Here is a 21,722-nt window from a genome sequence, read left to right as displayed (position 1 = left end):
CATGTGAAAGAAGGTATCGTTTCGCGCATCATATTTGGTTGGGTATCAATCCTTGTATCTTCCACCACAAAGCTGCCTTCTCGTTCTTGTTTGATTCATTTAAACTCATTGGGCTGTCGATCCGTCACCCCAGTCAATCTCCTGTTGCAAGACTATGCTGTAAACACTGGCTTTGAGGAGAGTAAAGGCCAGACTCGTCTTGCGCTCGAGCTCACGGAGGCCGTCCAGAATTTCTGTACTAGGGTTCGAGGCAAGATGTTCGAGGATAGTGGCGAGCTGGGAATAATATCAGTCTGTCTTGTCTTTCTGAATTTATCCAGCCAGGATAATGAGGCAGACGCACTTTGTTCATGTTATCGGCCAAGCGTTCATACTCGTCCAAAACCTCTTGCTCGAGTGGCGTGAGCTCAGGAGGATCAAGGAGCCCCCCTGCTTGGGTTTGATCCATGGCGATTATTGTGATTGATTGACGGTACGGGAAGACAAGCCGTGGATTATGTTCGATGTTGATTGAATCTTGGTCCACAAATTATATGTTTATCCTACATACCTACTAAGCTAGGCGCGGTTGCTGGAGGGGCACGTCGTTCGATTCAGTTACTGATAAGATAAGACAGTTCAGCGGGTGGTCAATGAAGTGGACCTCGGTCTGCTCACCTCACCTCACCGAGGTAAGGTAAGTAGGTAGTTAGACCTTTGTAGGCCACAAGCACAGTCTCAGTCCAGAGTAAAGTTATTGATTCGTACATTCTTTTGTTACTAAAGTTGTCAAGAAAACATTATTCTCGTCAAACCCGACCTAAGCAGATCGCAAATACTAAGGAAAAAGGGAAAGTGTCTCCAATTCGATCAAAACCCATGCCAATCCTGAACGCTCGCTCGTCATACAATCAATAATGCACCAAACTCAAGCCTCCTTTGTCTCGGTTCCATCTCAAAAATAAACATGAATGGTATCCCAGCTAAATCAAGCTTGTCGTCATTACTCCTCCGCGTTAATTCCCATAGACCACTACCTCGTTGCCTTGCACTGATCCTGCATCAGTCCCAACATTGCTCTCTGTCCACTCGCTTTCGGTATAACTGTACTCACTATCCTCGTCACCATCCGTATACATATCGGTGCTGTTCGTGACTACGGTACCTCGACTGCTTCGTCTCAAGGTTTCGTTGTCGCTGTCGCCGCCCTGACCACCATTCGCTTCCTCATCATTGGCTGGAGGTTCCATGACTATTGTCTCGTCTGCAGGAGCTTCTGTCGCCTCCGGCGTTGTTGCTGACTTGACATCTGCCTCATCAACCTCCTCGACAGTCTCGTTGACAGTATTCTCTTTGTCATTGTCAGCGAGGCCTTTGTCGAGATTACCACCCCAGCTTCGCTTGCGGTATGTTTTACCGCCGCCCAAGGGGGTTCGTACGCTCTGACTGCGCTTGACACCTCCAGAACCCACATTGTTGTTGATCTGGCTGAGCGAAACAATTCTGCGACCTGCTCCGTTCTGTACTGGAGCAGCCAGGTTACGTTTAGCATTCAGTGCCATGCCCACCATGGACTTGCGGCCATGTGCACCTGCTTCCGGAGACTCCTCTTCGTTGGCAGGCTTTCTGACACGTTTGCGGCTCATAGCATCGCCACCGTTCCTGTTAGCCTTTGCCATGAGAAGGACTCGAGAATGGTCCATAACACCCTCGAGGATTCGACGCTCCAGGTTTTCAGCACGAGATTCCATGTCGTAGAGTTCCTCCTTGCGCATATAAAGGGCCGTCTCGAGGGAAGAGACATCACCAGTCAACCGTGTCTTCTGGCGTATCAGGCTTTCTTGTTCTGTTCTCAACGTCATAACACTCTGTCGAAGTCTCTCCTCCTCGTCTCGGAGACTTGCAACTGCTGCCTCAACGTGATCCTTCTCCGCAAGCTTGCGTTCCACAGATGCCATGGTCTCTTGGAGAGTCTTGGTATGGTCTTCGTGAGCCTGCTCAATTCGCTGCTTCTGAGCTGAGAGGAACTCGGAAATATCAGCAGCTGTCTGGACTACTGATGCATGAACCTTATCCAGCGTATCAAGGCGGCTGAAGGCATGATCGGCAACGGCGCTGTGGTCGACCAATTTGTCGAGCTTCTCTTGAACGACAGCGTCGTCATATCGGCCATCCAGAACCAGATCGAGCTTCTCACGGACCAAACTATCATCGTACTTGGAGTCCATGATCAGGTCAAGCTTGTCACGGACGGGCGTATCGTCGTACTTCTGCTCAACAAGCACGCCAAGGATTTCCTTGATTGGCGCATCGTCATATTTTTCTTCGATGATCTTGTCAAGCTTGGCCCGCACCTCGGCGTCGTCGTACTTAGATTCAATAATCTTCTCCAGCTTTTCCCGAATCTCCGAATCATCATACTTGGACTCGATGATGGTAGCGAGCTTCTCATGCACCTGAGAATCGTCGTACTTCTCATCGATGATCTTGTCTAGTTTCTCCTGAACCTCTGTGTCGTTGTACTTTTCCTCGATAATTTTGTCGAGGCGTTCCTTGACTTCCGAGTCATTGTAGATCTGCTCGATAAGCTTATCCAACTTCTCATGAACATGTGTGTTATGAAACTTGTCATCAGTGAGAAGCGTCAGGAGAGTCATGAGCTCTTCAGGAGACTTGTGCTCGACAATCTTGTCCTGAATTTCGGTGGTCGAAGACTTGGAGTGTTCGTAGTGTTCACCGACAAGCAGAAGAAGATCCTTGACAGATTCGAGAATCTTGGGATGAGACTCGCCGACCTCTCCTTTCAAGCTCTCAACAGCCGTCAGGGCCTCAGTGATTTGGTCGCGGGTTTGCTGATGCTCGGCCTTGCCCTCGGTGTGGGTCTCTTCACTGCGGGCCACAAGCTCCTCCACCTTGGTGAAGACAGTCTTAGAAGCCTCCTCCATCTTCTCCAGAGAATCGGTGACAGTAGAGCCGAGAGTATCAATAAGAAGCTTGAGCTCATCTGTGACAGATTTAGAGCTTACAACGGCTGCCTCCATAGCCTCGTCCCGGGCTTCGCTGACCTTGCTTCTATCATCAAGGGTAGTCTGAAGAGTCTCATACTTGGCAATGAGCTCACCAATCTTCTCGTCGAGCTTGGTGCTTAGAGTCTCGGTTGCCTCTTGAAGTTTCTCGTTGGACTCAACCTTGACGCCAGACACAACAGCCTTCGAGTCCTCAAATTCGGTCTTGATGGTGTCAAGCATGTCCTTGAGGTCCTGGTGGACGTTCTCGTTCTTGTTGATCTTCTCACCGACAGTCTCAAGGAGCTTGCTAATGCTCTCGACACCAGTTGCGCCCTCTTCAAGCTTGACGTTGATGGTTCCCTGCAGTTCCTCAAGGAAGGTTTTGACCTCGGTGACTCGCTCGCCAACGGAGGTGCTCTCCTCATCACGGACTGCGATGGCCTTGGTCTGAGCGTCAACTGTGGTATCCAGCTTATCTTGAAAGTCTTTGACAATAGACTCTAAGCCAGTAAGATCTTCTTTCTTGACAAGAAGAGCCTCCAGGCTGGTAATGTCTTCCTTGCGCGCGAGGAGAGCGAGGTCGGTGCTGGTAAAAGATTCGAGAGCTGTCTTGACTTCAAGAGCCAAGGTTTCAACTGCCTCGACATCAGCCTTGCTGACCTTGTCGGGATTCTCACTCTCTTTGGTGGCGTGTTCCTTCATCTCATCAAGTCTAGTTGAGACTTGACCAAGAAGAGTTTCCAAGGCCGTGACCTCCTCTTTCCGGGACACCGTCTCCAATTGAGTAGTAAGGGATCCCATAGTCTCACGAGTCTCAAGAAGCAAGGCCTCCACATTATCGATGTGGTCCTTTCGAACGGCTTGCTCGCCATCAATCAGATCGTCCAATTGGCCTTTGGTGTTGCGCAGGATAGTCTCGATGGCTTGCATGTCCTCCTTTGATGCAGGCTCATCGCCGTCTCCCACAATTGCACGAGCGGTCCCTTCTTCTCCATCCTCCTTCTTCTTCTTTACCGAAGCCGATCTTGTGAGTGTCTCTCGGGAGGCGATCTCGTCAACGCTGTCCTGAACTGTGCGAAGTAAATCCTCCATACGAGACAAATCATCTTTCTGGACACCCTCGTTCTCGGACTTCACAGAGTCGATTTTGATGGCAAGTCCTGCGATCAACACCTCGAGGTTCTTGATGTCATCCGACTTGATCTTCTCGGAAGGTCCGTCATCCTCTGTTTTGTCATTTGACACTGCGGCAAGGGCCCGCTCACTGTTGCTATCCCGCAAGGCCTCAATGTCGGAACGAACAGATTCAAGGCCGGTTTTGAGAGCATCGAGGATCTTCTCGTCGGTGGCTGATTCTGCAGGTGCAATGGCTCGTTCATTGTTGCTTTCTCGGAGAGTTTCGATGTCTGAACGGAGGGACTCTAATCCTGTCCTGAGAGCATCCAGGACCTCATCGTTTGGCTTGGTATCTGGAACTGGGGCCAGAGCTTTCTGGTTGCTTTCTTGTAGTCCTTCGATGTCGGTCCGTAGAGAATCAAGGCCATTCTTAAGGGCCTCGATGACTTCATCATTGGTGGTGTTGTCGGCTGGGGCGGCTGCTTCCTTTTGGGCAGTAGCGATTGCTACCATCTCGGCGTGAAGAGAGTCAAGACCATTTTTCAAGGTAACGATAACCTCGTCGTTGGAAGTGTTCTCTATGGGAGTATCAGGCTTCTCCTGAGCTGCAAGAGCTGCGATTTCGGCATGGAGGGAATCAAGGCCATTCTTCAGAGTGACTATGACCTCGTCGTTTGAGGCGTCCTCGCCGAGTGCAGCACGATCGCTGTTGTCACGAGATAATTCAATATCAGCCTTCAGTGACTCAAGTCCGTTCTTCAAAGCTTCGATGAACTCTGTGCTGGATGAGTTGTCGACTGGTGCGATAGCCTTTTCGCTGCTTTCACGAACGGCTTCAATATCAACCCGGAGAGAGTCAAGCCCGTTCTTGAGAGCCTCAATCACCTCGTCGTTGGTGGTGTTGTCCACAGGTGCAACGGGCTTTTCAGAGGTGCTTACACGAATAGCTTCGATGTCAACACGGAGAGCATCGAGGCCATTCTTCAAGGCCTCGAGAACCTCATCGTTCTCCTTTGGCTCAACCACAGCGACCGCTTTCTCTGTCTGACTATCTCGAAGTGCTTCGATATCAGCTCGTACACCACTGAGTCCTGATTTCAGTGCTTCAAGAACTTCGTCGTTGGCAGGAGGTGTAGACTCCAGCGTGGCAACGGCGCGGTCATTACTGCTGTCGCGAATGGATTCAATATCAGCTCTGACGGAGTCGAGTCCAGTCTTGAGTGCTTCAAGAATCTCATCATTGGCGGTCAAGTCGGTAGGCTTGTTCGTGATACGGTCCATGCCTGCCCGGAGGTCGTTGAGGCCGTCATTGAGTGCGTCAAGGATTTCACTTGTCTCGGCGCGTGGTCGCAAAACCTCTTGCCGCAAATTGTTGAAGCCGGTGTTCAAAGCTTCTAGAACCTCTGTGTTGTTGGTCTGAGGTGGCAACGCAGGCACCATAGATGAGTTGACGATTTCGCGGAGACCCTCGAGCTCGGCCTGAAGCTGCTCACGAGATTCTTGGTTGGTGGTTGAGACAATACCTGCCATCTCATCCTTGAAATCTTCCAGAGACTTCAAAAGGTCATCCATAAACTCTTCCTGGCCAGCAGCGCCAGTGGCACGGTCAACATAGCTCTCCATAGCTTGTCGAAGGTTCTCAAAACCGTCCTTGGTCACATCCCGTACCTGCTCAGTCTCACGTCCATTGGCCGCGACGGTCTCTTTAGTCTCTTCAGACAACGTCTTGAACTCATGTCGCAGAAATTCCATGATCTCCCGGAGGCGATCAGCAACATCATCATTGCTTGCGGAAGCGGGTACCAGAGCCCGGCTGGAGTGGACATCGAGGTCCTGGAGGCCTTCCCTAACGGCGTGTACAACGTCCTCATGAGTGATGTCGTTTCCAGCACCTGGGGCAACGGGGAATTCAAACTCCTCAAGACAGTCACGAACTGCGTCAATGATTTCCTCCCTTGAAAGAGTGGCAGGCTGATCAACCTGAGGAGGAACAAAGTGCTTCAGACCATCTACAACGGCAGTGAAAACCTCGTCCCGAGTCACAGCGGGAGGATGGTCATCGCGGGGCGCATATTCCTGAAGGCCCTGCTTCAGGCAAGCCAAGACTTCGTCCCTCTCGAGCCCGAGCTGCTGTACTTCGATCTCAGGCTTATAGTTCTCCCAGGCGTCTCTGACCGCTTCGATGACATCTTCTCGGCTCAGGTCGGGTAAGTTGCTTTTGGTTGACTCGTTGTCTTGAATGGCCGCTCTCATGGCATTGTATATTTCTTGGTAGTCGACAGCGCTTTTCTGAGTGTTGACCGAAGCAGCTGACTGGCGTCTGTGCTCGCGGAGAACATGATTCAGCTGATCCTTCATTTGCTCAAGCCCCTCGTCGATAACACGAGCGACTTCATCTTTGCTCGGAGTATCATGATCTTCAACACCTCTTCGAGATGCTTGCTGCTCGAGCCGTCGGCCAATCTCGCGACCCATGCCCAAGACCTCGCCTCGCAGTTCGCGGACAAGAGCCTTGACTTCGGCAGTAAGACCTCCGCCTTGAGAGACACTGTCTTTGACAGAGCGAATGATGCTAATGAGGTCGTCATTCAAAATTTCAGCACCACGAGCTGATGGCTCCGAATTTCGACGAGCCTCATTCCTCATAATGTGCTCAACGCGCTGGGAAACGGCGCTCCTTGCTTGGCCCTGCATGGCATCGCTTCGGCTGTTTTCTGACTCAAAGCTGAGGTTACGAGACCGGCTCGCATGAGGACTGCCGAGAGAGTTTCCGAGGATAATGGCCTGCTCGGACTGAGCCTTCACCTGTTCAATGACTTCGTCCAGCTTCTGGGATGTGGCCATGCCAGACAGTTTATTGGAAACTTCCTGTAACCGGCCGAGCAGAGACTCCTGCCCTTCCTTGGTGCCCATCTCCCGAATGATTCGCTCCAGAAGAATGACGGAGGGTGGCGCCTCAGAGCCAGCAAGAGAGGGTGTGCTGATGGACCCTCGCTCAATTGAGTCGCCAAAGCTCTTGGGAGAGGGAATTCTAGGGAGATGAAAACCCCTGGTGCTTGGTGGAGAGAGATTGTGTGGCTTGTTGTCTAGGAAATATCCTCCAAAGGGGTCGCGAGCTGGAGGGAGCCTATTGTGGCCATCGTTGCCATTGCCGTGACTTCCCAAAAGCTCTCTGAGGCTTCTGCGGATATCTTCATCTCTCGAATTTGTAGCCTCTTTGAGGCTAAGAAGATCCGTAGCATTGTCCCTGCTTCGACGGCTCAACTGAGACATCTCCTTCTGAAGTCCTGTCGCAATGCTAGTCAGGCTGAGAATTTGATCAGACAACGCTTCTAGGTTCTGGGGACCTTTTGACAAGGTTAATGAGCCATTTGTGATATCTGTAAGAGGGTTCTCTGGTTCTTTGATAGGTGTGGATGAGGTCATGTGCTGAAGAGCCAGCATGGTGGACGATTGCGGCGGTGTGTTTTCGCCGAGGATGCTTTGAGGAGGAGGTCGTCGAACTGCAGGACGCAGAATCGGCGTCAAGCTGGGTCCAGGTACTGGTGTCGTGCTTGACACAACCGAGTCCTTTTCGTTTGGCCGATTATCAACATCCCGCGACCGAGAGGGCGTCTCTGGGCGCTGTTGACGCTCTGGTGATCGCGATGGCGAGCTGTGGCCGCTAGCACCCTCGATCATCAAGCTGATATCACGGACTGAAGACTGCAGTCGGCGATGTCCCTTTGTTGGGGACTCTATCCTCTTGGTAGGAACCATGGTGCTTTCTCTCGCCCGCTCGTTAAGTGCAGCGTGAGCAGATGCGATGGCGCTCGAAGTTCCAACACGTGAAGTTAATGGCGACCCCGGATTGAGAGGCAGCGGAGGGGGGCAGCGTTCGGGGTCAGAGCTGTCCCACCTGTTCCCTGTTAGTCGGCGCAAGAGACGCATGAGGGCATATACAAGAAAACTTACATTGGAACAAGTGCTCGAAAATTGGGATCTGAAGAAGCCGACTGTTGATGTCTCAGCTGAAAGTCCCCGTCGTAGAAACTGTCTCGCTCAGATGAAGACATTTCTGTCCTGGTTCCTTGGAAACAAGTAATGGTATGTGAGAAGCGTATTGGTCTCAATAGCAAGAATGCGGACGGCGCCGCAGCCACGCTATTTACAAGAGAGCAAACAAAGTCGGTGGGGATTGAGGAATGCGGTGTGAGTATCTGAATATATGCGTTGCAACAAGCAGGAAAGCAGGTAGTATAACAAACAATTCAAGAGGGTATCAGATACAGGAGGATGATGGACTTGGAGGGTACGAAGTTAGAGCATCAAAGTTGGTTGCATTGTTTAATTCAGATGGCGTTGGGAGAAGCTATAACTCAATCTTTGGCTGTCCGTTGCGGTAACTGCAACCTGGTTTATTTTTTGTTTCGGGCCCGGTTGGTTGCCGAGCAACCTCCCGCACTGACAATCAACTCGACGTTAGGCTGTCGTTGTACCGCACCCCCGGTTGACATTGGCAAATCACAAGCTCACAACAGAGCAGATCACACCACGAATTGAGGGCCTTTGGGACCGCCCTGTGAAGAGGGGCCTATGAAATACATCATTGTGGAATTCAGCAAGGATCATGACCTTGCTCGCGGCTGCATCGAGCAAATCTAAACAAAGCACCTGTGCCTACCGCTCTGATGCCCTGGTAATTAGGTGACGTTGAGGGTGAGCAAGTCCAGTTGCCATCACATTACGCATTTCAATAATGTCTACCGAGTACCAGACGGTGGCCGAACGAAAGCATTCAATATTACCTCGAGCTCAGGCTGGCTTACCTAGATGCTTTTGTCGTCTAGGATCAAGCTTGGCATTAAATTTTCTTGTCTCTTATAGGAACCTATTAGAACGATGGCATGTATCAAATCAAATCGCTTTATTTATACAGAGCTGAGTGAGTACCTCTCGACTGCTTACTAACAGATTACCTGGCTTCCAAGCGAAGCCGATCCTCTCATATCGGCGCAGCGGCGTGTCTATCGTAGCAAACCTAATAACCTAATCCGTCTAAACTCCCATTTAAGCCTTCTTCGTCATCAGCGTCCAGATAGTACCTATCCAGATTCGTATATCTATCTTTTAACATGAATTCAAATATTCCATAATCTCATCTCTACTTCTTGAATGCAATGTCAAAGGCAGGAATCAAAGTCTGGGCAAGCCAGAAAGAGAAGACCAACTTGGGACCAGTCATGAGCAGCTGCAAGGCGGTATAAGTTAGCGTCTAGAAGTTCTAGGGTGGGGACGGGAGTTGATCGGGAGCTGGCGGGCCGCAGAAAGACGGCTATCACTTTCTATGCTGGTGAACGTACCTTGGGGACAAGTCCCTTGAAGAAAGCTCCAGGACCTTCATTCTTGGCCATGTTGGACAGAATTCGGAAGCCACTCTCAGGGTTGTCGAAGTTTCGGTTCTGGATACGGGTCTTGATAACGTCAAGGGGAGCAGAGACAACGAGAGAAGCGGAAGCGCCAGCAATAGAAGCAATAAAGTTCTGGAACCAGCTGGCCTTGTTGTAATCCTCAAGATGGAAAATATACTCCTTGGCAAAAGCAGATCCACCAAATAGCTACACCAAGTTAGTTTTCCAAATCAACTGAAGAAGCTGAAAGGCACACGTACAGCGAAAGATCCAGGGGCGTTACGAGCAGCAGTCCAGCCCCAACCACGGTACAGGCCGAAACCCTCATCGGCAACGATCTTGAGGACACCACGGCCACGGAAAGCCTCGGGGTTTGTCTGGCGCTTGATCTTGAGGACGTCAAGAGGTAGGAGAACAATCTCACCAATACCGATCAAACTGTGGGGCGCATTAGTTCAAGTTTCTCGAGAAACAGAGGTCTTCATGTCCTACCTTCCAGCAGTAGAGTGCATGATGGCTTTTCCGGTCTTTTTGCCGAAGGCGTTCTCAAAGTCTGCTCCATAGTGCTTCGAGAGGTAATCGCGGGCAACAGGCTGGCCACCATACTTGTACACACGCTGGAGGACCTTGTAACCGGCGGCGTATCCCAGACCGGGGAAGAGAGAAACGAATTTTCGTCCGAAGGGAGCGGTGGCCTTGTCCTTGAAGATAACCTTGTTCAACTCGCTGGCGTTGGAAATCTATAAGCGCAAACTGTCAATATCCTGTCCAATGGCATGCACTAAGAGAGGTAGGTTGCTTACACGAGTCTGGTTGCTCATCAATCGCTTCGCAATGGTGTCGACCTTGTGGAGGGGTTAGTGAACAGCTCCAAGATTTGTCGCAACTGCTTGTGCTCAAATGAGGTGGGGTTCCGTACAGGATGGAAGACGGCCAGCTCAGCAATACCAGCGGAACCTGTCAAGATGTTGTCAGCTCGAACTAGAGATATATATGTCGATTGCAGGAAACCGTAAAGCAATAGCACGGTCACCTGTTTCAATTGGAGTGAAACGTACCGGAGCCAAGGACACGAGCCAGGCCGGACTCCTTCTCGCTACCAGCAGCGACGGGGGGAGACATCTTGATGAGAAAGAGTAATTTAAATCAGATTAAGATACTGCTTTGACGGTCGTCCTCAAGAGGTTTCACGAAGTTTGAAAAACAGAATCGTGAGCTTGTCGCGAGAGCAAAGAGCAAGAGTTCCGGTATAAGACTCAAGAGCTGGCTGTTTGGGAAATTTTTCCTGTCGCCCAATGCACTTATCTTTTTTAGTTCCTGGGAATCCCCTGGCCCCTGCTAAATCACCCTGGCGTGTTTGCGGTTATGTACCGACGTCGGAGAATCGAGGAGCTCTTATTAGCTACCTACCTTATCGTTTCATTGGATTTTTTTTTTCTCTGGTGTGTGTTGAGGGAGGCTCCACTCTTGAATCTCGACTCTCAACAGCGGCCAAGCACGAGCCACACTTTATTATTGTACAAGCCACTAACAAGTAATCACGGTACCCTATAGCCGCGATAGTTCCTTTATAACCGTCTTCATCTGACGAACCAGGAACACTTGACAAGGTTCACACTCATCGCGGAAGGAATGCCATGATAGCCGAATACTATGATTCCCGGGGGCCGAGAGCTCCTTATTCGAGCCTCCAAGTCATAGCCTCGAAGTAACAAATGACTCTCCTGAGGCAATGTGATAGTGGAATTGAAGTACGGGCCTTCTTGTAATGTAAAAACTGATATGAAGTTTCCCCGTCAGCAAAATACGCAGTACCAGGTAGACAGGCCAGTCTTGAGGTTAGCTATATCTGACTGACCATATGGACATGCATGCTTGCTAATGGCCGTCACGCCCGCAACACCGAGTCCTACCTTACCAAAATCAAATCATACGATCAAGTAGCCATGAAGCAAAGGCGAGAAACATGTCAAAAAAAGGCAATTTAATGCGTTATTTTTGTTATTTGCTGTTTAAAATATGGATGCAAAGATGATGATATGAGGCCAAACCCCTACCCAATGTCAGTTCCTAATACCCACGCCAACCGCCAATTCCAAGCGAGGTTTGAGCTAGGAGGAATACATATATGCCTTAGCGTCTCCTACTCCTCAATAATCACGAAGCACAGATACCAACTCATCTAACCTCATGACTTGACCCAGAAGCTTGTCCTGCACTCCCAGATGCCTGTTATATTTGTTGTAATGCTCTGTGGTCATGACCTCCTCTTCTTTGCCTTGCACGTCCTTCCTCTCAACAAACGAAAGAATGTTCCGTTCCTTGTGGCGCTCCACCTCTAGGGTTTGAAGGCACCGGAGCATAGCCTTGTAAATGTCGTCCAGTGCCTGCGTTTGGGTTCGCTCTTTGTCAAAGTACCAGAAGAAGAGCGTTCGATTGGCAAGCCGGCTGCTGTCCTTGGGTACTTCTTGAACATCCACTATACCGGCCATCTGCATCGCAAGCATTTTGCCTTGCACGTCACCCTTCTTCATCAGTGCGGCGGCTGGAAGCATCTTCTCGTCAAGCTTGCCCTTCTCTCGGAGAATGCGGGTCAAGCGTAGACCATGGCGGCCGTGGGATTGTTCAATAATAGCGTCCAGTTCGATTTCCCGCAGCTTGCTTACGAGGCGACCAAAGTCCACTGTCCATTGCCCGCGGCCGTACATCCCAGTGTGACGGATGAACGGATACTTGCTTTCTGCGAGAAGAAGAAGATGACGGCGCATCTGGGAGATTCGAGTATCGTTTCCATTCGTAGCATCTTCAAATCTTACTCTGTTTTCTTGTTCCCCATTAGCTGTACCATCATGGTTGTCCTCAGCCCATTCATCAACTTCATCGTCAACGTCAAACGTCTTTCTTCGACCGGGAGGACCGGCATCTGAATCGTCCGAATCGTCATCTGACTCCGGCGCTGTTTCCCTGATACGTTCAGCACTCTGTGAGTCAATTTTATCTCTCGGAGTTTTGCCAATCCCATTTTGGACGTTGATATTTTCGTCCAAGTGCTCAAATATGTCGATAGTTGTCACAGTTGGTTGTTGCCCAGGAGTGACTTCATCGAGCAGGGGGTCAGACTGGCATCTCGGAGAATCTGAAGTTAAAAGATCGAGCACTGTGCGGTAAACTTCACCAGTGACTTCCCCAAGCATTTCTGTCGCGAGTTCTGCAAGTCTCTGGTTCCGCAGCTCAACCAAACATCTTTCATAGTTTATCTTGACCACCACATTGGGCTGTCGAATGTCAGTCGTGGAAATCAAATCGTAAATAATTGGGCGTTCTTACGTTCAGTTTTGGAGCATCGTATGCATGACCATTTTGCGTTGCTCCATTAACAAGTTTCCGTCTCTTTGGCTTGGGACCTCCGCTCATGTCAAGCTGACGCTTCAAAGTCTTGGGCTGGTCTCTGTATGTTCTAGAGCGTTCAATGACCTCGCGTTGAGCCTCGATCTTTCCTTTGGTAACCTTTTCGCCTGGTCGAGGCTTGGTGACTTCGTCTTCGATCTCACGATAGACATCCCTGGGGTTCCGGAAGCTTTCGGGCCGAACAGTCTCGACTATTTCTGCTCGAATCAGGCGAACAAGGACAGAGTTCAGGTGGCTTTCTGATTCGATGAGGCCATCGTGGGTTTTATGTTCACCATTGGTATGTCCATTGAGCTTGGGCGCCCTCGACCCGAAAGCCTGAGAAAGATCCGCGATTCGGGCATGACCCAGTTGCATCAGAGTCTGGGCGAGTTCCCGCTCGGCGATGCCATACTGATTCTCAATCACGTTTAGGATCTTCCCTGCTCGTACAAGGTTGTAACAGGCATCAGCATCGGCTTGGTAGTACGTGACGTCGGTATTAGCGTCTGTGTGGTGGTAAAGAAGGTTTTGCTGTATCAGGACAGCGATGCCATTCCGTAAGTATCGCGGCGTGAGAGACGTGTGTTGGGCCAGTTGCGCAATGGTCGACCGGCCTTTTGTGAGTAGTGCATTCAAGATTCGCTGTTTGCGAGGAGCAATGTCAGCCCCACAAGCTCACTTGTATCCAGACAAATACAACATAAAACATCACGTACCGAAGGAAGTTCGCCATGGAGATCATTAACTAGGAGAGCACAAAGCTCAGCGGCGTGTTTTGTCTGCCGTGAAAGGGCTGTCAGCTGGTATATCTTAAACGGTTGTCGAGCTGCTTCGACTCACAACGAGCATTGCTTGCTCCTAGAGATCCTCTCACTATCTCTAGAGCTTCCACACTTGCTACCGGGACGTCATTGATTGACAAAACCCATAAAAGAAGAATCGAGGGCCTGCGAAACAATGAATCGAGATTTTCGTGATCAGCAATGCTAGCTGTAAGGTTCAAAGGGTGAAAAAGAAGACAAGAGAGCAAGAAGGCTGGGATGCTTTTTTTTTTTCTCCGGCGCAAATGCTAATGGATCGTTAAGCCAATTTTTGCCTGCAACCTCTGATTGATGTAAGTCAGCTGCTGGTAGGCCTGACCTCACAATAGGTGGGGTTCAAAAGTTCAATGCTAGGTTAGCACTATTCATTCTGTCCCTAGCGCCAAAGCCAGTTCAAATATCGCTGAAGTCGTACTGATGAGCCAATGCCGCGGATGGAAATCTGGCTGACCGGGGATAATCACGTGACATTTTCTCTCGTCCCCGTAGCCCGAAAATTAGACGGGACCTTTTCGACGAGGCACTTCTCTTGGAGATCAATTGCTTCACCCAGACGGCCGAAGGATCGCCAATTGCCTACGCCATCACCCGCGAATATGATCTCGAGATCGTCCCTTGCGCGAACTGCGCAGCAGGCTGCCCGACAAGCCTGCCGCGTCCAGCGACGAACCTACGCCGCCGCTGCTTCGACCGGATCATACGAGACCTCGGATGTGACTGGCCTCAAGGTCGCCTCGCGGGATGCTCACGGTCCTACTACTACGCTCGCTGTTGTGGCCAAAGCCGGTACTCGCTACCAACCTCTTCCTGGCCTTTCTGTTGGCCTTGCCGAATTTGCCTTCAAGGTGAGAGACGAGAGCATCGAGTGGAAATCAAGGACTTGAGCTAATTTGCTGGCTCTGTGCAGAACACCCAGCGACGATCCGGTCTTCGCATTACTCGCGAGTCTGAGCTTCTTGGTGGTCAATTGGCTTCCTCTCACTCCAGGGAGGCTGTTGTTGTCGAAGCCAGCTTTCTCCGCGAGGATCTGCCTTACTTCACTGAGCTTCTCGCTGAGGTCATCTCCCTGACCAAGTATACCAGTGAGTAAACATTCAACCCTACACTACATACATATCTGGGCCATACTAATGAGGATTGCCAGCTCACGAGTTCCACGAGGATGTTGAGCGTGTTCTCCACGCCAAGCAGGCTGCCCTCAACGCCGACGTCGCCGCCACTGCTCTCGACAACGCCCACGCTATCGCTTTCCACAATGGCCTCGGCTCCTCCCTCCTCCCCAGCTCCTCAACTCCTTACCAGAAGTACTTGAACGAGGAGTACATTGCTAGCTACGCCGACGTCGCTTACGCCAAGCCCAACATTGCTCTCATTGCCGACGGTGCTTCTCCCGATTCTCTCTCCAAGTGGGTTGGCCAGTTCTTCAAGGATGTGCCTTCTGCCCCTCGAAGTGGCCAAACTCTTAAGACGGACGCAACCAAGTACTTTGGTGGTGAGCAGCGAACAAGCTCCAGTGCTGGCAATTCTATTGTTATTGCTTTCCCCGGCTCCGGTTACGACTCCACCAAGCCTGAGCACGCTGTGCTGGCTGCTCTCCTCGGTGGTCAGTCCACCATCAAGTGGGCGCCTGGCTTTAGCCTCCTGGCCAAGGCCACTGCTGGCACCTCCGGTCTTACTGTCAACACCTCCAACCTAACCTATTCCGATGCTGGCCTCCTTGCTGTTCAGCTCAGTGGTCCTGCTGCCTCTGTCCGTAAGGGCGCTGAGGAGACTGTCAAGGTGCTCAAGAGCATAGCAGATGGCCAAGCGAGCCAGGAGGATGTCAAGAAGGCCGTTGCCTACGCCAAGTTTAACCTTCTGAGCCAGAACCAGCTCCGCCAACCCAGTATCGCCCTCGCTGGCTCTGGTATCGTCAATAGCGGCAAGCCTTACGACTCTGCTGCCATTGCCAAGGCTATCGATGGTGTCTCCGCCGAATCCATTAAAACTGTAAGGACTTACCCCGACTTTTGTTAAATGTTTCTGTAAGACTAATACTTTTATTTATAGGCTGCCAAGACTCTCATTGAGGGCAAGGCCACCGTTTCAACTGTCGGTGATCTGTTCGTGCTGCCCTATGCTGAGGAGATTGGTCTGCGAGTATAAATGGAGGTCCAAGAGAGAAAAGAACTTGTACCAACAGTTTAGAAGTCATGTGGGAGAGGCTGACCTCTTTGTGAATATTTGTAGTAGAAATCCTTTGATCCATTCTAGGCCCCTTTGTTCTCCACCATCAATTTTATGTTACATGAGCTTGGCGACGCTTATCTACTGCAAAGGCAGATCGAGTTTGATCTGCTGCAGTGCATTAGAGGTAGCATCTTAAAAGGTTACTTTTGCCGACGTGCGCTTTGGTAAAAAGTTGTGAGGGCTCAATGACAACCTTTCCAGTCAACCCGTAAGGACAGCGATGCTAAAGATACCAGACTCAACTCAGGGATCTTGCCAGACATCCCATGGTTGAAAACATTCGTATAACTCGGCGAAGCCAGAACCGGTCAGGTTACAGCCACTCATACGTTTGAAAACCAGTCGTTGCCCCAAACTTGCAGTCAGCATCGTATTCATGGGTACACAAGTTGTACCACCAACACTGCGCCTACACCAATACAGCCCCTCTCGCCTTGTGTTTGGCTATGCATTGGGGCTTTGCATGTTTTCTGATGATAGGTACCTTAATAGAAGCTGAATGTCACTGCAAGCGCTGAAGATTCAAGCTCATGCCGGTTATGCGCACTGTACTGTATCCCCACTGCATCCCCGGCAACGCCCACTTTTATAGCAACAAGCGTGTAAGCTTTCTTTCATACGTACTCTGTCTGTACTACGTAGGCTAGGGGAGGAAAGAAAACTCAGGACCTTGGTCCTAAATGACAAAATGATTTAGGTGATATAGCCTGGGCTTAGGATAATTTTTACTGAGCTTATTTTGACACCCCATATCAAGCTCCGTTGTTTTCATGCCCCCCGGGGGTAGGAGAAGCACATTCACAACTGGACTACCTGCTACCTCAGGTAGAGGAAAGAAAATGGACCCGGGGGTAAGATCTAGACTACGTCGTTATTTCATTGCAGCTGCAGGCGATTGTGCATATTGTAATTTGTTCCCAATTGTCGAACTCGACGATTACTATAAGACATGATGTACCTAGGTATCATACTTCTCAAACACCCATGGACAATGGATGTCAAAGCTTGGGTTAGGGAAACCACTCACAAGACACAACTTTCGAGAGCGGACCCACAGTATTTGTCGACTCTACCTACAGGCATTCAGACACACGACACTGGCCAAGCACGACACTCACGACAGTTAGAGGTACATAAAGCAGGGGACCCAGTGCCGGGAGGGAAAAGCCTTTCCGCGGCTGTGTGTCCCTGAACAAACTAAAAGAGAGGGCTCTAACTTAGTAGTCCAGCAGAAGAGCAACAGAGGAGACCCTTCGACCCTCCCGCCATCAGAGGTACTGCCGCTGTGACCTCCACTTTACTGTGTTGTCCTGTCCTGTACTGTGCCGTCCCCTAAGGTAAGTAGGCGTAGGTACCTCTCGGAGTAAAGGTTCAGTGCCCAAGCCTCAACCACCAATTCGACTACCACCAAATCCTCGTCGCTCATCGTCTCGACTCTCCCTTCCAACCACGACTCAAACCCTCCTTTTCCGCATCCGCTCCATGGTCTTATTGCCCATTGCAAGGCAATTTTAACGGCACGCGAGCTGGACGACGCTCTAGATCATTGCATCTGGGTCTCCCCCCCTGTCTCTATAGACCCCCGCGAGGTAAAACCACTCGAACCCCCTCGTCTTTCACTTTCTTCGCCCGTTTTCTTGACAGCGTTTTCGTTGGAGCCGCCTTTTCGCTTCTCCTCACACAACTGCTTGGCTTGGTCTCCCTGCTATTTTCCTCTCTCTCCCTACCTATCTTTTTAGACTCTCAAGCACACAACCCTCGCCGGAATTCTATTCAGTGGATCAGAAACGGCTCTACATATGAATGCATGCATAGAGTTACTAACCTTTGCAGCATTGAGTCAGAAGTGAGCGTTTCGCAACTTTACTGTAGCTTTGGCCTTGGCCCAATAGACTCAGTCCAGCTCCATAAGGTAGTCATCGTATCGCCCGACTATTGCATTGATCTCCTCAAGCTATCGCAAAGTAAGTCGTTGCATCATACCCATCTTTTCTTCTCTACCAAGTCGATTTGGTATTTCCCCTTATCGAGCATCCCCAAACCCCACGATCTTCGTGTAATCTACTGTCGTCACGTCATGGTATCAGGACTTGGCCTCTAATGATACACTGCTGAGTTTCAATTCTCCCTGCCATTTGCGCCTGAGCAGAGAGACTTGATAGCGCTTGGAAGGCTAACATCTGCGTCTATTCAGAATCACGAAGTCGCTTCCCGTCCTTCTGCGATCCCAAACGAAATATCCACAATCACCCCACATCGTCACTTGAGCTTCTTTCTGGTTACCTGAATGGTGGCCGAGCTTTGTTAAACTTGACTCTCTTTTAAGAATTTACATAACGACTGGAGCGTTCCCGAACATGCCCGTTCCGAAGAAGGATGGAATAGCTGGTGGGGGGTCTGGGGGCAAACAGAATGGTTTGTTGTGTAGTCCTTTCGAACAAGAACTATCTAATCCTGGGCTATATAGGAGGCCGGGCTGCATTCCGAACCGATACTGCCATCTCCAAAAATCGATTCGGTAACGAGCGGGTTCTTCAACCTTGGGTCCCCGATTCGAACGATAACTTCAATGGCAGCCTTGAGAAGTCTAGCGGTAGCGGGAATTGGGATCAGTTTGCCGAGAATGAGAGGCTCTTTGGACTGAAAACCAATTACGATGAGAACTTCTACACTACCGCTATTGACAAGAGCCACCCAGAATACAGAGAGAGGATAGCTGCAGCAGACAGGAAGGCGCGCGAAATTGAACGCAGCGCGCCCACTACTGCTCACGTGGCTGAGGAACGTGTCATGGACTACGCCGGCGGAGATGATGGGGGTGATGAAGAGGACAAGTAGCTACCCCTTTCTCAACCATTTATTCGTGTAGCTAATCATAATTCTCCTACAGATACAGCGGTGTTCGGCGTCAAGACTTCCCGCCTCTATCTGCTGGGCGTGAGAACAAGTACACTCCACCAGCCAAGCGGGCACCCGCCGCTCAATCTAGTGTCAAAGGTGCCCCTATTGACCCTGCAATTATTTCTTCCCAGATCAAAGCACCGCCCAAGAAACAGGCTCCGCCAGCCCCCGAAGAGACTAAAGTTCACTCCTCCGACGCTATTAAGAATGGATCCATGCCGAAAACCGATGCGCAAAAAGCTCCGACAGAAGTCAAGGTCACGGAGCCCTCGATCAATGACTCAAAGCCTGCTAATGGAAAGGGGACCGAGACCAAGTCAACCGACACCGCCAAAGCTGCCCCAGCTCCTGGAAGTCAGGCTGCTCCTACTCCCAGTGCTACCTCCACAGTTGAACATGATGTGTTGAAGGAATTCAAGACTTTTGCTAGCCAGCAACGACAGAACGCCGAGAAGGCCAGAAGCAACAAAGCCAAGCAGGACAAAGAGGTCAAGCTGACAGAGTTAAAGAAGTTTGCCAACTCTTTCAAACTCTCAACCCCGGTCCCTACAGATTTAGTGTCCATCATAGCCAAGGACCCCCTTAAGCAACAAGAAATCCAGGCCAAGGCTATCAAAAATGCCGAAGAGGTGGCCAAGGCCAAGGCTACTGCCGTGACTAAGGAGAAGGTTGCTCCATTAAAAGAATCCCAGGCTAAAACGTCTGGTCAAGGTGCCGCAGCTGGTGCACCTGCTCCCAGTGATACCCGAGCAGCCCGTGGTCCTGCCGGCGCTCAGCCTACGCCTGCAGCCGGGGGACAACCTCGCCATCCTGGTGCTCGCCAACAGTATGCTCAGCAGCCTTATCATGGGCAGCAGTATCGAAACAACCGTCCCCATGTGCCTCCGCAACAACAAACCGGCACTCTGGCTCAGCGATTACGCAATGTTGAACAACAAAAATACTCTCAGCCTCCTGCAGCCCATCAGGGACACACTCCTAGTCAGGAAACCCGTGCTCCTCCAACAGGGCCAGCTAGCGGTGTCGAAGCTGGCTATAACCGACGCCTCAGCGGCAACCCCAGCCATATGGGTGCAAAGCTGAACCCGAATAGCCACGAATTTAGGCCCAGCCCGTTCGCGGCTGCCTTCAACCCCAATAGCCACGCCAGTGCAGCCTCGAGTCCTCGATCTGCTGCTAACAATGTCGACGCCTCAGCAAGCAGTGGCGTTTCCGATGGCCAGCTCATCCGCCGTAAGACAAAGGCCATTGATGTGAAGAAATGCTACATACTGTCTCATATCCAGACCTTGAAGCCCCCTCAAGGGAGAAACTGGGACGAAAACGCCGGCCTGCGCCCATCCTTCGATACACTACCTACCTGGCGGCAGCTCCAAGACAATGAGAAGCCAGAGTCTACTATGCATTTGACTTACAAGGAATACTTCGAACGCCAGCCATTTGGCGGTCCTGCGCTGGCTACCCCGAACCCCCAACATGTTGTCCCTCAGATTCCACACCAGCACCAACTACCATTCCACCTCCAGCAGGGCGCGAACATGGCTCCTAGGGGCTCGCCTCATATGCCTCCTATGCAGATGCACACACCCCAGCATGGTCATGTTCCCCATCCGCCATACGGAAACGACGATCATCGTATGATGCACTCAAACTCAGCCCAGTCTTTTGCTTCACCCCGCCTCGGCAACGTTCCTGTAGCCTACAACTCTCCGCAAGTACCGTACAACCAGGCAGTCTTTATGGGACCCGGCACGCCTCAGATGAATCAGTTCCGCAATTTCTCTAACAATCATCAATACATGAGCCCTCAGCAGGGTCAGATGGGTGGCCCGATGATGATGCCGCAACAGTTTATACCTGGACCTCAAGGAATGGTCCCTGGCCCGCAGATGATGTATCCTGGAGGACACCCGCAATTTATGCCTCCTTCTGGACCTCAGCCAGTCCCTGGTGTTAATGGCTATCCCAGCCCTGGTCGCCCCGCAGCGCCGATGATGGCGCATCAGGGCTCACAACAAGGCCAGCCCATGTATGGAATGAGCCCCAATGTGCAGTACAACCAGCCTGTTTTTAATCCAGGCCAGCAAGGCGGTCCAAGTAAGTCATATTGACACCCATCACCATGCAGAGGATTAACAAGCGGCTAACGCCAGTGCAGTGAGGGGCGGGTATAGCAGCCCTGTGCCTCAACACTTTGGCACAAGTCCACAACAGGGCCACCAGTATGGCGGGCAGCACCGAGGCGGCAATAACTATAGCAAAGGATATGGCGGCCAAGGAACACACCAGACGCCCCAAGCTAACCACGCTGTGCCTGCCGCCAGCCACCCTCGACCTTCGGAGGCTTCAGAAGAAGCCAAATAAGATCTGAAACTCAACATTGGGTTTCCTCTTCGCCTTCACATAAATAAAGTGCAGCACTTAGCATGGCCTTTCTAGGCGGCAGCCTCACCGAGATTGACCTCAATGCACTTATCTCGGAGTCTGAGCTCTATCAAGACAACAGTGTGTGAATAATTACATACGAGCTTAATATAGGAACGACAGAGCTTAGATGAGAGGGGGCCTAAGCCTCGGATGTCCCTAAGTATTTGGGCTAGCGAATACGTCATTGGGTTGATGGACGGTGCAACTCGGTGGATGGTGTCAGCTGTGGAAGAGATGAAACGACATTTGATATTGTCCATCTGCTATCACGTTGATTGGATGGCAATGGGATTGGCAATGCTGTTTGGTTGTACTTTGGCAACAATGGACAAAATGGGGCGTCGGAATGTCCGTCTCTGTTCTCAGTGCTTCCTCGAGCGGACAAGCACCGAGGAAGTGTAGTCGAACAGGCTAGGCCGGTAGCCTAGTAAACATGGGTACGGGGACACCAACACCAAACA

The 21,722-nt window shown here is 50.9% G+C and overlaps 6 protein-coding genes across 6 annotated transcripts; 2 read left to right on the top strand and 4 right to left on the bottom strand.

Moving 5' to 3' along the window:
* Window positions 1-105: 105 nt before the first annotated feature.
* Window positions 106-448, bottom strand: FSUBG_10078 (dash complex subunit dad3; the record flags this gene model as incomplete). The annotated part of the gene is made up of 2 exons (XM_036674620.1): window positions 106-276; window positions 344-448. The coding sequence occupies 2 exons, from the start codon at window positions 446-448 to the stop codon at window positions 106-108; spliced, it is 276 nt and encodes a 91-aa protein (XP_036534434.1).
* Window positions 449-995: 547 nt separating this feature from the next.
* Window positions 996-8,158, bottom strand: FSUBG_10077 (transport USO1; the record flags this gene model as incomplete). The annotated part of the gene is made up of 2 exons (XM_036674619.1): window positions 996-8,001; window positions 8,058-8,158. The coding sequence occupies 2 exons, from the start codon at window positions 8,156-8,158 to the stop codon at window positions 996-998; spliced, it is 7,107 nt and encodes a 2,368-aa protein (XP_036534433.1).
* Window positions 8,159-9,246: 1,088 nt separating this feature from the next.
* On the bottom strand, window positions 9,247-10,615 carry FSUBG_10076 (mitochondrial GTP GDP carrier 1; the record flags this gene model as incomplete). Its single annotated transcript, XM_036674618.1, has 7 exons — window positions 9,247-9,333; window positions 9,446-9,700; window positions 9,754-9,931; window positions 9,986-10,233; window positions 10,297-10,338; window positions 10,413-10,450; window positions 10,552-10,615. 7 exons carry the CDS (start codon window positions 10,613-10,615, stop codon window positions 9,247-9,249), a joined length of 912 nt encoding a protein of 303 aa, XP_036534432.1.
* A 1,028-nt stretch (window positions 10,616-11,643) lies between these two features.
* FSUBG_10075 (DNA-directed RNA polymerase III subunit RPC3) lies at window positions 11,644-13,732 on the bottom strand (the record flags this gene model as incomplete). Its single annotated transcript, XM_036674617.1, has 4 exons — window positions 11,644-12,768; window positions 12,821-13,525; window positions 13,600-13,662; window positions 13,724-13,732. The coding sequence occupies 4 exons, from the start codon at window positions 13,730-13,732 to the stop codon at window positions 11,644-11,646; spliced, it is 1,902 nt and encodes a 633-aa protein (XP_036534431.1).
* Window positions 13,733-14,300: 568 nt separating this feature from the next.
* Window positions 14,301-15,849, top strand: FSUBG_10074 (ubiquinol-cytochrome c reductase core subunit 2; the record flags this gene model as incomplete). Its single annotated transcript, XM_036674616.1, has 4 exons — window positions 14,301-14,549; window positions 14,612-14,786; window positions 14,849-15,693; window positions 15,754-15,849. 4 exons carry the CDS (start codon window positions 14,301-14,303, stop codon window positions 15,847-15,849), a joined length of 1,365 nt encoding a protein of 454 aa, XP_036534430.1.
* A 2,496-nt stretch (window positions 15,850-18,345) lies between these two features.
* Window positions 18,346-21,198, top strand: FSUBG_10073 (PBP1-Pab1p interacting; the record flags this gene model as incomplete). Its single annotated transcript, XM_036674615.1, has 3 exons — window positions 18,346-18,767; window positions 18,824-20,931; window positions 20,993-21,198. 3 exons carry the CDS (start codon window positions 18,346-18,348, stop codon window positions 21,196-21,198), a joined length of 2,736 nt encoding a protein of 911 aa, XP_036534429.1.
* Between the last annotated feature and the right edge of the window lie 524 nt (window positions 21,199-21,722).

Source organism: Fusarium subglutinans (assembly GCF_013396075.1).
Source record: "Fusarium subglutinans strain NRRL 66333 chromosome Unknown NRRL66333_c0000167, whole genome shotgun sequence".
In the NCBI taxonomy this organism is placed as follows: Eukaryota; Fungi; Ascomycota; class Sordariomycetes; order Hypocreales; family Nectriaceae; genus Fusarium; species Fusarium subglutinans.
This window is presented reverse-complemented; position numbering and strand designations above follow the sequence as displayed.